This window comes from Esox lucius, chromosome 3 (assembly GCF_011004845.1).
Source record: "Esox lucius isolate fEsoLuc1 chromosome 3, fEsoLuc1.pri, whole genome shotgun sequence".
NCBI lineage: Eukaryota > Metazoa > Chordata > Actinopteri > Esociformes > Esocidae > Esox > Esox lucius.
The window spans coordinates 20715519-20732843 of NC_047571.1; the positions used below are offsets into that span (position 1 = coordinate 20715519).

Genomic DNA, 17325 nt, shown 5'->3' on the forward strand with positions numbered 1-17325 from the left:
AATTTTCATTTTTGATGCTTTGTTGGCCCTCTTGCTAGTTACAAGTACTTTGTTTTTGCTTTTAAAAAGACATCTAATCTAGGAAGTTATGTAGCAGTTTATTTTTTTTAGTGTTTGCTATGTTAATATAATGCCTGGATAGGAGGGGTGTGGTTTGTCCCTCTCTTGGGTGCTTTCAATGGGTGTGAGCATTTAGGCTTCTTCATTTCCTCAAGCAGAAGCTTGAAGTGGCCTTTTGTCTAGCAGCAGTGTTGTCCCCTGCAATGAAGATGGTCAGCGAAACAAAAACAATTCTGCAGAGTTGTTCTCCAGAGTTCTTTAAAACATAAATAAATGACTGTCCATTTTATACAATGTGTCCCTTTCCCATCCCTGTCCACCTGTCTTATCATTTCTAGTCACCACCAAGCATGTGGCTGCAACTGTTATAATCTTGTGTTTCCAGTCCGGTCATCCCATGTGCAATACTGTTACCTGGTAGTGTTTGGAACTGTCGATCTGCTGTCAGCAAGGCCGAATGAGATCTGGTATTAACATGAGTTGATGTGACTGCAAATGCGTATACATTTGAATTATAAATACAAAATAATTCAAAGGTTCATACTGTGTTTATTCTCTTGTGTTTTTAAGCAATGTGATCTGGGAAAAATTAGATGTGACAGGTCAAAAGAAGTTAGGAAAATGTGGCTACTTTTGTAACAACAACCTCAGTGAAGGTGTACAGGATTTGATGTGTAAACTATGGGTCATGCATTGCTAAAGTCTTTGGGCATATAATAAGCATGCATGTTTCATACATTTTACCTACAAAGTCTCATCAGCAAAAACATAACAGAACCAGTGTTGATCAGAAGATTGTGCAAAAATAACAGAACATATAGCTTGATATTTGGAGAGTACTATGAATTATGCATTCATTTAATCTTTATAAGAAACGCACGCACGCGCACACACTTTAGTCAGCCAAAACATTTATGGAAGCAATGTATGGAAGATTATTCTAGGTCAATTAAATGGATTATTTCTGATGAGTTTTCAAATGCGTCCTCATATTTGACTTTTGAGTAAACCCCTTACCGCATCTGAAACAACTGAACGGTTTCTTTTCGTTATGAACAAATTTGTGTCTTTGAAGGCCAGTTCCGGAAGTGAACCGCATTGGGCACAGAGAGCAGGCATACGGGCGCTCACCTGTGTGCCACCGTTCATGGGACTTGACCGACCCCGACGTTCTAAATGTCTTTCCACAGTATATACATATGTGTGGTCTTCGCCCCGTGTGATAAAGCATGTGCATTTGCAGTTCCCCGGATATTAGGAAAGCCTTCCCACATACACTACACAGGTAAGACTTATCCCCTTTGTGCATCTTAAGGTGGCGAGCCAAAATACTTTTCTGAGCAAACGTCTTCTCACAGACCGAGCAGCTGTAAGGTCTCTCCCCACTGTGGACTCTGAGGTGAATTTTTAAGACTTGTGAATTACAGTAAATTTTGCCACACTGTTGACATATATGAGTCTTTTTCCTCACGTGTTGAGGTGAGAGACATCCTCCTGTCTCAACTCCTCCACTGCTGTCTGGGTCATCTTCCAAGTTATTTACACAATCATCCCTGCCACTTTTGTCTTGGTTTTCCACCTCACTACTCAACAGCACCTGCTCATGGTTCTCCTTAACACCACTGCCTGTACTCCCCTCTGGGCTCACTTCCAGTTCTCCACATTCATCTTGACTGGACTTCAGAAGGTGGGTTTGAGGTAATGACAATGTGGAAAAGATAATGTCTTCTAAGCAGTTGTTGGAGACAACCACTGTATCTTTGCTTAAACGCCCCAGTTGTGTTTGAAGCTGTAGCAGGGTTTTCAGCTGCTCAGCGTCAGGATGGGACATCCAGAAGTCATCCCGATCGGAAGGGGCACTGTGGAGATAGGAGGCTGCCTGATGGAAATTTGGTACAGGGAGCGTCTCCTCCAGTCTAGAGAGAAATGTCCACATCAGTGTCTGCAGTGCTGTGTCATACTGAGTGCCGTAGTGGACTGGGTACACCTCCTGAGGACACAATTTAGCACAGAATAAGTATATCATACATACCACAAATAAAGTAAAAAAAGACTGTAGTTGTTCTAACCATAATTCTCAAGTACTAATCCCAACCCTAGTGTATTGCATTTAGAACTTTTCTTTTTTCCATCTCCAGTGTAAAACAGCCTAACATCAACTTAGATATCACTTTTATTTTCTTTAGAATCAGGTGCCCTAAAACAGGTGCAAATGATTACACACACGGCATATGTGTATACACATTATATTATGAAAAAACATAAACCTAGTCATGGCTTTTTGTAGAGCTATGGGGTAGTATACAAAATCCTACAGTAGTACATCTAAAATGTATAAATGCATACATGAATACAGCACTTGGTATGGATGCAATGGTTATGCCAGATTAAACCTGTGTGTTAAAAAGGTGTTTACAGACTGTTACTTACTTTGAAGAAGTGTTCCCTCTCAGAAGCGTTTTCCAGAAGTGTTTGAACCAGTTCCACAAAGTAAGACTCTGCAGTCTCCAACTCATTCCCACATTGTTGACTATTGGACCTGGAGTGCACCATTTCTTTATACATTCTTATTCCATCCAGGTGATTCTGGATGGTCTGAGGGTCTGGTGGGTTTTCACAGCGAAACATCTCTAAAACCACTCTGGCCCTCAGTCCCAGAATAAGTTGAGACCTCTGCCTGGAAGTTAGCAGTCCTGGAACCATCTCTGACACTGTGTTGACAAACTCTTCCAGCTTCCCATAATGCATTACATCACATTGCTGAGCCACATGCCACACAAAGGCAGACATCAGGCGAAGCGGTGGAACTAGAAGGTGGAGAGAGGACAATGGCAGACGTGGACCTGCTTTCTCTGGATAAGAAGATGCAATAGGACTCTTACCTAAACCATTGTCACTGTAACATGGCTTATGAAAGCCTTCTACTGGCTGCACTAAGGCTGTTTTGCAGCTTACCCTCTCTCTATATTGGACTGTGGCACTGGTAGGGAGACCATAACATGGTGTATGTGTGTGTTCTACGGTCTCCTGAGAGGTTTGCGGTACAGATGGGGAAACCAAGAGACCAGACACATCTGCACTACAAGATCCTTTGATCAACACTTCATTACTGCCCACTCCCTCAGTTTTATCTCCGTCTTTCATTGAAACCTCTGTGAGACTGGAAGTTGGTTGTGTTCTTAGCAGCTGCTGTTGTTGTTGTTGTTGTTGCTGTTGGGACTCTTTCAGGTGCATCTTCTGGCGGCATGTCTCATCCATCTTTTGGTGGTAAAATGCCTTGTTGCTTTTCTCATTGACTGAAGTTTCCACCTTGAACAGGAACATTTTCAAATGTTAAAATTGTGGACAGAGTGGATTGGCCCTGCATGTTAACAATAGCTAGCTAGCAGCTAAGTTCATTAACAAACGGTTAGAGGGGAGGTTCACCCATTTTTACATGATCATATTTTCTTTGATTGTGTCCCACAGCGTATGGAAACTTCGAGTGTAGAGGCAGAATCTCTAAGGTGTTATCTTGATTTTCTCTCTTACTACTAATAATGCTAAGGCTTGTGCCATGTGATTTTATCACTCGGTGCACTTTTAAAGCATCAGACAAGCAACTATTCTTCAAATATAAGGTGTCTATAGTATGAAAAATGCCCTTTTCACATCATCAGTTCTGAGCTTGTAGCCAGTCCCCCAAAACCTGCATCCATTTTTAGTTTATCTTACTTTAGCTCCACAACAATGTTGCTTTTCTAAGCAAACATGCATACTCTTTTCATAGCAACAAAATAAAATACAACCAATCTCATCCTCTGATGTAGACTACAGGTTGATTTCAATGCTTCCATGCTTTATGTGCCGACAGAGCCAAGGAATCTGCTTCAATCCTTTTGGAATAGACCGGCCACTAGCATCTCTACATCTGCCCAACAAGTATGTTTTTGAACTACATACCCACTCTTTGTCAACTTCAATCAATATACAAGAACCTACCTCATTCTCTGCAGATACCAAGATTTCTTTGCTTCTATGCTTCACATGCTGATCAAGCCAGGAAAGCAATTTCAAAATGACTGGAGTGTGTTTGTCACCAGGATCTCTGCTACAGCCTTTCATTATTTTCTTGGACTTTACATAGTTGTCACGAAGAGTCCTCCATGTTTTTTTACAAGTTGCCGGGTCTGTCTCCAGCTTCTCCGCAATCTCCCTCCATGTATTGTCCATCACAGGCTGGCTTTTATACAATCCATGTCTTGAATCGTAGAGGTTCGGGTGTTTCTGTACCTCCTCTATCAAGTGATATACCAAACTTTGTTTGTTCTTTGCCATGTTGAATCCATACAAAGTTTGAGGTAAATCAAGAAGAATTTGCGGTGGTTGCAATTCTTCCAGGTGAATTTTCTGCCTGCCTGAACCAATATCATCCATCTTTTGTCTGCAAAAGTCCTTGGTGCTGTCCTCATTGACCAATGTTTGTGCCTTAAAACAAAATGAAAACACAACCTATTGAAAACTTGAATTGAACAACATGGAACATCATTATAGGGGCAATATGAAGAATGTCTGCATTTCTACATCTGGAAATATTACAATAGTATTAAAATAGTCCATAGATCTGAAGTAACAGTGGAAATTATAGTGGTTAACAACAAGTTTTTTAGGTGTATACAGAAGCACATCCTATAATGACAAATGTCAATGTCAACAAATGTCTGTTGTCCAATGGAAATGCTGCACACTGATCATCTCCCCGCCAACCCCCTCTGTAGTACGTCCGGTGCATCACAGCGAAAGGTTGCACTGACAATGGCTCCGCATTTACTACATCGTTTTTAGTTTTGTTCATGCTGCACTGTCGCCCATACAGTATGAGGCTGGGTCTTCCAGCATGACAATACTTATGTCATGCAATAAAACGCAAATTAATTATTTAAAAATCATACAATGTGATTTTCTGGATTTTTGTTTTAGATTCCGTCTCTCACAGTTGAAGTGTACCTATGATAAGAATTACAGACCTCTACATGCTTTGTAGGAAAACCTGCAAAATCGGCAGTGTATCAAATACTTGTTCTCCCCACTGTATGTATCTATAATATTCAATACATCTACCATACTGTGCATACTCCCCATCCTACTTTTAAAATAATGATTATGCTAGCTTACATTTGAGTATTACCACCATACTTACCATATCTAGAATATTCAAAACTACACCAATATTCCTGATAGTTTAATGTACTCCTTTTAAACGGCTGCTATGTACAGTGTAATATTATTGCTTTCACTTCTTGCTATATTTTTGCTGTGTATACATTCTTCTTAAATTCTCAGTATGTAGTTGTAATGTACTATGCTATCATTCATAAGTTTATTAAACTTATGTTTTTATAATATTCAATAATTCTACCAATTGCTGCTAGTTTACACTGCTATGTAGATTACTGCCATACTTGCCATATCTAAATGTTCAATGATACTACCCAGATTGCTGCTAGTTTACAGTACTCTTTTCTTAACCTGCTGCTAGTGTACAGTGTTATGTATATTGTTGCTTTATTTTATCATCTGTCTGGCTATATTTTCGCTTATATATTCTTAACTCTCACTACGTAGTTGTCGGGGGCCAAGAATTTCATGGTGCAGGATGATGCTGTGTTGTTCGGTGCATTTGACAAATAAACCCCAACCAGGATCCAAAGCTAACTTTTATTCTCACTGATGATCTGAAATCTACTGGCCCATACTGTAATTTTACTGGCCTGAACTGAATTATAAAATAAAAAATACAGTTGTATTGTACAGACATATTGTATGTAAATATCAAATAATCAGAATATTCATTTTTATATTGAATATTGATTACAAATAATCAGTATATTGAAGTTTCGCATGTGATGTGAGACATGAGGTTATCAAAATATTACGATGAATATACTTGCTTATTTGACGTGACATAAAAGCTTGATTATAAAATAATGTAGTTAATATAATTTGTTACATAAATATGGGGCTTCTTGTGTCACTGCAAGCAAGCGCTTAGGCAAGACAAGTCTTGTCTGTATGGTTTGTCTATCCGTTTTCACGGACTATGTTACGGATGTAGCCCGTGAATGGTTTCTCCCTCTTCACAACATCGTAGGCGGTCGTAATTAGTTTTTCAATTTGCCTACGCGCCAACTCATTCATTTGGAGCAGGCAGATGTTCATTGTTGCAGCCGAAGGGTTGTCAGCAGCCAGTTTGGCCGCTATACATAGGTCATGCTGCATTGACTTAGAAGCCGTATCGGCTTTCGTCGGGAACACACGACATGTATGGCAGTGATTGTCCCTTGCCATTATGGTTTTCGACCCACGGAAACTGTTCTTTCAAAGAAAGAAATTATGGCATTCAGTTTGCTTCGTAGGATGCCATGTTTGGGTCCTGCTCTATGATGCACTACGCAGACGAGCCATTAAATATCATAACTGTACCAGACAGAGGGGGGAGTACTGTACCAGGTAGAGGGGAGAAAAGACGCGCCACAGACATTTTAATTTGAGAACAAGCGAAAATGTAAGCGGGAGGAGTGACAAAGATGATAAGCAAACATTTTAATACGGATTTAAATGGGGAAATGGAGCACTGGGCACTGTGTCCTTGTATAAATGTAATCTTTTTCGTGTGCCATGTCACAAGAATTTCATTGTGCAGGACGACGCTATGTTATTCGGTATACACTTTTGAACTTGAACTACTGGACAGTAAACCAACGTTGCAGTAGAAGTAATCAACACTGAATTTGGCAATTTGAAAAACTGAACTTACCTCATTTGTGTCCAAATTGGAGTCGGTTTCACGGTGTTTTATGTATCCGGACAGCCAAGAAAGCTTTCTATAATACGGAGGTACTTTATTCCCTCCTGAATCGGCGCGTCTACTGCTCAATTTCTTCTTTATTCTCACATATTTGTCCCTCATCAGCTTCCACCTCTTCTGGCAAGTTGCTGGCTCTTCGCCCAGAATTTCTCCTATCTCTTTCCAGGAAACGTGAGTAACCACACTGTTCTTATACAAATCCGACGAAGGGTCGTACAAATGCCGGTAACGGCGAACTTGTTTGGACAAAAGTTCCTCGATTTGAGCCATGCCTCCAGACTCAATTGTAGCCTCGTCTTTGTTGATTGAGGAAGTCAAATTTGCTTCCAGACAGGGTGGGGAGTGCTGTATCGGACAGAGGGGAGAGAATTTTTTTTTTTTTATATGATAACAAGCAAAAATTCAAGCGGGAAGAGTGACAAAGCTGATAAGCAAACATTTTGATACGATACTATGAATTTAAATGGGGAAATTGAGCACTGGCCCATGCGGACCAGTGACTGTCTTTAGTCTACTGGCCCAACGTTAGGTCTTACTGGCCCCAGGCCAGTGGACCATTGTTAATGTTGAACCCTGCTGTTGGTTTTCCCTGCTTCCTTTCTTCATGTAGCGATCAAGCCAGTGAAGCTGTATCAAAATCATTGGAATGGACTGGCCAGCAGTATCCTAACTATGACCTTTTATTCAAATTTTGGCCTTAACATATTTGTCACAAGAGCCGTCCACATTTCTTTACAAGTCATTAGGTTGGTACCCAACGTTTTCGCAATCTCCCTCCATGAATTGGCCGTCACATGCCTGTCTCTATACAAATCCCGTCTATAATCGTAGAGGTTCAGGCACTTCACCCCCTTGGCCAACTGAAGCTCGAAATTAGTGATCAGGGATTTTCCTGCAAACAATACTCAAAGGCGGGCCGCCATCTCAAAATCTCACACCTCCTCTGTGTTGGCATGGTAAAACATAATTTTGCACTTGTATGCTAAATAGCACACCAGAGATATACTGCAGCGAATGTGAAGGTAGGAGGAACTTTTTTTCATATGGCAGAGTTGCCAGATGGGTAGGGTTCCCCCAAAAATTGGGCTATTTTGAATGCGCTTGGGCAGGTCGATATACAGATGGGGTTGTATAGATATAGTTTTTGCTCAGATCTTACGGTTTACTGTCAATGATCTGTACTGACGTGGCAGAGGTGAGTAAGTCGGGAAAACAAGTGGAACCTAGTTCTTTCACACCCAAGCATGTGAAAATATTTAAATAAAACTTAACACCTAAACTACATCCAATCCGCATAACATTTGTTAACGTTTCAGATGACATATTGTAGAATCACTGATTTTGTTCAATAGAGTTTGCAAGGCAGACAAAGATGACCGGTGAAATTATGATTAGATTAGGGTATGTAGGCTACTGTCCCCAACAACATTTTAGATGCAATATACACTGTAAAAAATATACAATTACCATATTTAAGTCACTAACAATATATGTACTTGAAGACGCTGGATGAGCACAAGCAGCACAGCCAAGTAGCTTACAGCTGAAGTAAGTCGAAGGGGGGGGGATAAATGATGTGACGTCAAGACAAGGATGGAGGAAAAAACAATGAAACAAGGCTGTAATAAATAGGCCTACAGCTCTGATACGTTTTCAATGAAAGTGAAATTAACAAGAACATAGTATAACAACAAAAATAGAAAACAATATTGACTGTGATTAATAATAAAGGTTGATGCAGGATTTCATGTTTAATGTGATTCTGATCTTCTAATTCACAGTTTTGATGCTAAATGGCAAAATGTTTTTGAGTGGCTCAGACATAATGAAGAGGGAATGATATGCTCGATATGCTCAGTATGCTAGAAGTATTGTGGAGCCAATGTGTTTAGGGGCTTAGGAAATTAGCAACGCAGAAACTATTGGCTGGGTGCACTTATAATAATCCAATAAAATGTCTATGTCCTGGAGAGGCAGAGGAGAACAACAAAAAAAATATACATGAGGGTAAAATCCTACATATGTATATAATTTTTTAATCACATATGTAACATATGTAAATAAGATTTATTTCTTGCTATTGTATTAGGGACAACATTGTAGTGTGCATAGTTGCTCAAGTGGACATGGACCAAAGGTCAGATTTAATACTATTATAGTTTTTCCCTCCCCAGTGGCCAGATATGATATTACATATATCACAGTGGGACGTCCGGTTGAGCACAGGGCAGCAAGGGTTAGGGTACCACCTTTGACACATTTTCAGCCAGGAAAAACCCTGGTGTTCTTCTCCCTGTTGAACGCTTGAGTTAAGGTTTGCTTTCCTGGGTATTTCTGGTGTGGTGGGTAGGTTTTTTGTTCTTTTTTCAATGAATACGAAATGTTACTTTTTTCAACAAATTCAGAATGTTAAATTTTCAGCCAATACTGAATGTTACTTTCAATGCAGCAAAGGTAACAAACACTTGGCTGAGTTGTGCATGGCCATCAAACTGATGATTCTTTTTGCCAAGCTGCTCCCTTTTGATGCAGTCAGGGATGAAATCACAGTAGTGTTACCATTTGTTAATTGGAGGATCTGTACTTAAAACTAGTTCAGGCATTGTGCAGGACAATGCTGTGTTATTCGGTGCATTTGATAAATACACATTTTAACTTGAACTACTGGACAGTAAACCAACATTGCAGTAGAATTAATCAACACTGAATTTGGCAATTTGAAAAACTGAACTTACCTCATTTGTGTCCTCAACAAAATTGGAGTCAGTTTCACGGTGTTTTATGTATCCGGACAGCCAAGAAAGCTTTCTATAATATGGAGGTACTTTATTCCCTCCTGAATCGCCACTTCTACTGTTCAATTTCTTCTTTATTCTCACATATTTGTCCCTCATCAGCTTCCACCTCTTCTGGCAAGTTGTTGGCTCTTCGCCCAGAATTTCACCTATCTCTTTCCAGGAATTGTTTGTAACCTCACTGTTCTTATACAACTTCGACGATGGGTCGTACAAATGCCGGTAACGGCGAACTTGTTTGGTCAAAAGTTCCTCGATTTGAGCCATGCCTCCAGACTCCATTGTTGCCTCGTCTTTGTTGATAGGGGAAGTCAAATTTTGTACCAGACAGAGAGGTGAGTGCTGTACCAGACAGAGGGGGGAGAAGAAGCACCACACACGCATTTTAATACGAGAACAAGAGAAAATTTAAGAGGGAAGGGTGACAATGATGACAAGCACAAATTTAAATAAGATACTATGAATTTAAACGGGGAAATTGAGCACTGGCCCATACAGACCAGTGACTGTCTTTGTCTGCTGGCCCCAGGCCAGTGGACCATTGTTAATGTTGAACCCTGCTGTTGGTTTTCCTGCTTCCTTTCTTCATGTAGCGATCAAGCCAGGGAAGCTGTATCAAAATCATTGGAATGGACTGGCCAGCAGCATCCCTACTATGGCCTTTTATTCTCTTTTTGGCCTTAACATATTTGTCACAAGGACCGTCCACATTTCTTTACAAGTCATTAGGTTGGTACCCAACATCTCAGCAATCTCCCTCCATGAATTGGCTGTCACATGTCTGTTTCTGTACAAATCATGTTTATAATCATAGAGGTTCAGGTACTTCACCTCCTCTGCCAACTGATGCTCGAAATTAGTGTTCTTCTCTATGCGGAACGCTCGAGTGAGAGTTAGCTTTCCTGGGTATTTCTGGCGTGGTGGGAATGTTTTTTTCTTCTTTTCTCAACAAATTAAGAATGTTACATTTTCAGCAAATACTGAATATTACTTTCAATGCAGCAAACGTAACAAACACTTGGCCGACTTGTGCATGGCCATCAAATTGATTATTGTTTTTGCCTAGCTGCTCCTTTTTGATGTGGTCAGGGATTAAATCACTGTAGTGTTACCATTTTTGAATTGGAAATAAAATTGTTTGGAAATTTCTCTCTGCACTTAAAGCTAGTTCATGCTTAGACCTTCATCCGAGTGCATGCTGCATCCTAATAATGTTAGCCTATATATGTAGGCTACTAGGGCTGTCAAAGTTAACATGTGCGATTAATTGCCATACATTTGTTTTGTCATTGTCAACACCTTTTTCATTGTTGAGCCTCAAGTGCACATCCACTGTTCGGGCACAAATTCACCTGCAAATGTGCTGCCTTGACCCAGACGGCTGCCTATGGGCGTAACTGCTATGGGTGTTTGTTTTTCTGCACGGCGGAGGAGGGCTATATTGACATCCCTTTCGTGAACTTTTTTTAATTTAACTAGAAACCAACCAAAACTATTTCTCACTCATGGGCAAAATAAAAACACATGTTGTAATGAGCACTATGCTAGCAGGCAACCTATTTCTGTGGCACTACCATATAAAACAAACAACTCAATGCTTAATAAACACAGCACATTTAGCAACACAGAGCTTATTATAAAACTGATCCGAGTCACCAACAATCTCCACCATCCTCCAAGCATTATTGTTCTCGTCCCCTGCTTTAATTAGATTTTTCTCCAATTGGTAGCAGAACATTTCACATAGAATAAAAGTATTTCACATGTGCAGTTGCAGTACAAATAAAGATGGACCAACAAGGAAGACCATCTCTTGTTTATGAAATACTCTACTTCCATTGGATAAACGACTCGCGTTAGTCGGATTAATTCGCATAATATTGACCGTGGCCCAACTTGACGCGCGGAACAGTTCCTACGGCCGCGCTGCCTTCCTCAGATGCTTTGCGCAACCGTCAACAACGCATTGACGCTGTTTATAGAAATTGCATTGAATCTGTCCGAGGCAGCGGACGCGCCAGAACAGTGGACATGCACCGTTACAGTTTACGGTAACTTTGTTGGCAGTTCACTTATCCGGGGCCCTTCACATGTATTTATTTCAATATATAAATGGATAGTAGGCAATCAAGTTGTGAACAGTCTTTACTTGGCACTAGTTTATGAAATCTGCCTAATCACGTGTTACTAGGCTACACATCCATTAGTACAATGGATGCGTGGAAATTGGAATCTCTTTCCTTGTGTCCGGCACCCCAGTGTCCCTCCAAAATACCATCGAACGAGTAAACCAGCCGTGAAAGGCATAACATAGGCCTGCAGTACATGACTACTGAAAACAAACAGGCATATGCCTGTATTAATGTCATCTTAAACTTATGCCACAATATCACTGTGTCATTGTATAAAAGTAAGTTGTCGTGTGCCATGTAACAATAATTTCATTGTGCAGGACGACGCTGTGTTATTCGGTGCATTTAATAAATATACGTTTGAACTTGAACTACTGGATAGTAAACCAACGTTGTAGAAGTAATCAACACAGAATTTGGCAATTTTTACAAACAGAACTTACCCCATTTGTGTCCTCGACAAAGTTGGAGTCGGTTTCACGGTGTTTTATGTACCCGGACAGCCAAGAAAGCTTTCTGTAATATGGAGGTACTTTATTCCCTCCTGAATCGCCACTTCTACTACTCAATTTCTTCTTTATTCTCACATATTTGTCCCTCATCAGCTTCCACCTCTTCTGGCAAGTTGTTGGCTCTTCGCCCAGAATTTCTCCTATCTCTTTCCAGGAATTGTTTGTAACCCCACTGTTCTTATACAGCTTCGATGAAGGGTCGTACAAATGTTGGTAACGGCGAACTTGTTCGGACAAAAGTTCCTCGATTTCACCCATGACTCCAGACTCCATTGTTGCCTTTTCTTTGTTGATACAGGAAGTAAAATGTTTTGCCGGAAATCCATACACTGTGTAAACCCCTCCCTCCGCCAACCAACCAATCACCGTTTGTACGGCTCTGCGGTTGACTGATTTTTAACGCCTTGATCACGCCTTGGTCAGAGCCGCTGAAAAAGAGAGTTGCGATACAATATGATCTCGCCGCCACGCAGTCACGTGGTTTATGTAGCTCTCAATAGTTCCAAACAGAGCTGCGCTGTCAACCAGTTTGAATGAGTTTAAGCGGGACAGACAGCAGCAGCTATATTTGCAGCAATTATAGGTAAATATTGACGCATAATGTACATTGATTATTATGTTTACGCTAACATTATATGCATACAATATACTTTTTTGGGGGGGAGAGTGACGGAAACAGCATTAATACGTTTTTGTGTTTAATTTTGGGGGGAAATTGACTCCCATAACGTAGAATACATTTACAGCAACGACTATATCTGCAGCAATGTTCGGTAAATATTAACTTCATGAAATGAAACCGGAGATATAATTACTGAGTGAATTAACTATGTTCCTAAATACGACCCATAACTGTTAATGGGATTGATTTCAGTATGGCCAATGTACTTATTCATCCTTCCTTAATAATAGACTAAACCATGTATCAGAAAACACACAAAAATAAAATGAATAATACATCCATATGATATGATGTACACATTGTACAGACTAGTATAGGCCTACTCGTAAGTATAAATATGTACACAACTAATCCTAACCCATAATATATAAATTGTATATATATATGTATGTATATATATACACACACATACATTTACATACATAAAGTCCAGAGCACCAGCTGTCATTTTCCTGCATATCCAGGTCTCTTGGCCTATTTTCTATGTCGGAGGTACATCTTTTTGCCCCAAATCTTCAATGACAGCCACTTCTGACCAGACTTCTCCAGACAATAGATGGGTGTACCAGGGTTCAACTATTTTCTGCAGCTCTGACCTGATGGCACTGCTAAACATCTTCCGAAAACAAGGGATGATGCTGTTTGTGGCATAATGTGTCTTTCATCTGCTGCAGCAAGTTTTTCTTTGGATGATCACTATGGTCCTCAACATTGTCAGTTTATTTGTGCTTCTTTAAAAGATCTTGGACAGCACATCTGAAAACGGCTGTCTGCCTTTTTTGTAGTGCTCAGTATAACTTTTGACAGTTAATGGTCTTATCCAATGTTGTTAGCCAAGTTTGGCTGTTCCTCACCCAGTTGTACTAGTGTTTTGTTAATGTTCATATTACTGTATATTGTGTTTATATTGACAAATCATAATTTGATCCTTTTGAAAACATTATTCTTGAAACTTTCATGCCATTAAAGCCCTTTGAATTGAATAAATGATTTTGTGTGTTTAATTTCACCCCTCCATGAACTGCCACCTTAACGTGGTGGAGGGGTTTGAGTACCCGAGTGACCCAAGGAGCTATGTTGTCTGGGGCTATATGCCCCTGGTAGGGTCTCCCAAGGCAAACAGGTCCTAGGCGACGGGTCAGACTAAGAGTGGTTCAAAACCCCCTTAATGATGAAAAAAAATCATGAGTTCCATGACGTCGCCCTGTAAGGTGCAGGCGGGGCCCCACCCTGGAGCCAGGCCCGGGGTTGGTGCTCGTACGCGAGCGCCTGGTGGCCGGGCCTTTCCCCATGGGGCCTGGCCGGGCTCAGCCCGAAGGAGCGACATGGGGCCGCCTTCCCGTGGGCTCACCACCCACAGGAGGGACCATAAGGGGCCGGTGCGGAGAGGATCGGGCGGCAGTTGAAGGCGGGGGCCTAGACAACCCGATCCCTGAAGACGGAAACTAGCTCTCTCACTGTTGTTTGTGCCTACGGGCCGAACGGCAGTGCAGAGTACCCAACCTTCTTGGGGTCTCTGGGAGGGTTGCTGGAAAGTGCTCCGACTGGGGACTCTATCATTCTACTGGGGGACTTCAACGCCCACGTGGGCAACGACAGTGACACCTGGAGGGGCGTGATTGGGAGGAACGGCCCCCCTGATCTGAACCCGAGCGGTGTTCAGTTATTGGACTTCTGTGCTAGTCACAGGTAGCAAAAAGTCGGGCCTGGGAGGAGTTCGGTGAGGCCATGGAGAAGAGGCCATGGAGAAGAGGCCATGGAGAAGAGGCCATGGAGAAGAGGCCATGGAATGTGCGAGTGCAGAGTGAAGGACTTATCTATGAAATTCCCAGCTGCGCCTGAATCTACCATCACCTTACACTGGAAAATCAACGGAAAACCGAGGAATTCAGCTAGGACAGTGCACAGAGAGAGAGGAGAGGCAAGTGGTGAATGGGCATGTGCTACCTGGGGTGATGCGGAAGTGCCATGCCTGTCGCCCCCTCGACTCGGGGAAGGAGGTGTGGTGTGGTACGGTGGAACGGCCTCATCTCCTTTTGGAGGCACTCCACACCTGTCCTCCCCGACCTCTGCTTGGGAGCGCAGCTGCCCCCAGGTCCATGGGGACGGCGGTGTCTGGTTGGTAGGGCGGAACGGGCCGGCCTCTTCCGGGACGTCCTCGGGCAGCCAACAGGTTGTCGAGACAGATGGATAGGTCTACCAGCTGGTCAAAGTAGAGGGTCACGTCCCGACATGCTAACTCCCTCTGGATGTCCTCGCGAAGGCTGCACCGGTAGTGGTCGATTAGAGCCCGCTCGTTCCACCCAGATGCCAGGGTCCAGAACTCCAGTGCGAAGTCCTGCGCCGATCTCGTCCCCTGCCGTAGATGGAACAGCCGTTCACCCGCCTCTCTCCCTTCGTGCGGATGGTCGAACACGGCTCGGAAGAGGCGGATGAAATCGGCGGATGAAATCGGCGTAGCTGCCCTGGGTGGGTCCCTCGGTGTTCAATACGAGCGAAGAGATCTTCTGGGCGTCTGTCGGCGCAGGATGGATCGCCTGGATTGAGATGTCGACTTGTAGTAGGAAACCCTGGCAGCGGTCCGCCGTCCCGTCGTAGTCCCGGGGAAGTGGGATGTGCATCGCCCCCACGCCGGGCGACACAACCTGGGGAGGCGGTAACATGGCCGGTGTTGCGGGGCTCTGCTGGCCAGCATGGTCGAATGTTCCTTCACTAGTTCCGCCACACCGGCCTCACCTACGGCTCCTTATTGCTCCATTTTAGATGAGGTGTGTTATTCTGTCAGGCTTGGAGTGAAGGAGGAGCAGGAGAACGAAGGGATACGTATTTGCTGTGTTCTTTATTTTAAGAGACAGCGGTGAAGCATAACAATACTCTTTACTAAGAGAGACAATAACACACAACGACAGGGAAAGCAGAGGGAACATATATACTGGGGGGAATGATGAGGATGAGAACCAGGTGCGCTAAACAAGACACAGGTGAAATGCATGAATGAGATGGGCGGTGGTGTCAGAAGGCCGGTGACGTCGAACGCTGGAGCCTGTCTGCTGCAGGGGGAGGAGAGGCAGCAGAGGGTGCAGTCGTCACAGTAGGCCTGTATCTCAGATTTGCGGTCGGCGCCAGTAGTCAGGGTGCGCGGCGCACTGTGTGAGCAACGCCTATGTTCGTTGTATGAGTGCACAGCGTGTTCCATTTGTACTCGGAGGTCGGAATTTCTTAGTTCCAAGTCGGAAGTTTCAACTGGAACACCCCCTCAAGTCGGAGTTCCAACTCGTAAAGTCGGAGCAACCTCACTAGCCCAGAGTTTGTAATCCATGATGGCAGCACCTTGTATCAACAGTTGTATCAGCAGTAGTTTTACTGTTTATTTGAGCAATTCTGTTTATTTGTTTCTCATTGTTGTACAATTTTAGTACTGTCCAACTGCTGTCTGTGGACATGTTGCTACTGTGTTATATGCGTGAAATACCACTTAAATGTGTTTTTATCAAAAGAAAGGGAAAGCGCAACAAAGGCTTTCCTTGGGGTGTCGATCGTGTATTCCGACTGGAATGCGATCAACTTGGGTTAACTCGGGTGTGACGTCATTCCCAGTTCCGACTTCAGAGGTACAGTTTTTCTCAATCCATTTGGAACATTTGTCCAAACTCAGGTTACTGCTCTCAAAACATTTAACACAGTGATCTGTACACTTTGTTATTGTCCTAAACAGATAGTAAATTCTCCTTCATTTCATCCAAATTACAAATCAAAAGCATAATTTACTCAAAACAATGCACAAAATTCCCTAATGTTATCACAGCAGTTAATACAGCCAACCAAATCTTTAATATATCAGGAAAAACATTTGCAGCTTTTTCATTGTTCTTCACAAAGATCACAAGCATTTTTGTACCATTTTCAAAACACAACAAAAAAACCTCTGTGAATTGTAAAATAGTCAGTTGCACACCTTATGTCCTCAATTAACCCCAAATTGATATCTGATGAGTCAGTAATCCACTCATCACAGAAAAAGCCAATTTCTTAATTGTTCACACAGCTGTCTTGATTACAACAACTACAAAAGGGGAAGAGAAAAACAACAAAGAAGACGAATGAGGAGGGGTAGAGGGAGAAAGAGAAAGAAGAACTGAAGATGTAGGAGAAGGAGAAAGAAGAGCTGAGGATGTAGGAGAAGGAGAAAGAAGAGCTGAGGATGTAGGAGAAGGAGAAAGAAGAGCTGAGGATGTAGGAGAAGGAGAAAGAAGAGCTGAGGATGTAGGAGAAGGAGAAAGAAGAGCTGAGGATGTAG

General features: G+C 42.3%; 1 protein-coding gene across 2 annotated transcripts; it reads right to left on the minus strand.

Annotated features, from left to right (window-relative positions):
* Window positions 1-589: 589 nt before the first annotated feature.
* On the minus strand, window positions 590-12657 carry LOC105013099. Of its 2 annotated transcripts, XM_013140044.4 has the most exons (6): window positions 12278-12657; window positions 9643-10044; window positions 6857-7252; window positions 4042-4527; window positions 2491-3369; window positions 590-2050 (listed from the first exon to the last, which is right to left on the minus strand). In XM_013140044.4, exons 1-6 carry the CDS (start codon window positions 12617-12619, stop codon window positions 1019-1021), a joined length of 3537 nt encoding a protein of 1178 aa, XP_012995498.3. In that variant the 5' UTR covers window positions 12620-12657; the 3' UTR covers window positions 590-1018. The 2 variants fall into 2 exon arrangements, with proteins under 2 accessions (XP_012995498.3, XP_028974992.2); XM_029119159.2 differs by lacking the exon at window positions 9643-10044.
* Window positions 12658-17325: the final 4668 nt, after the last annotated feature.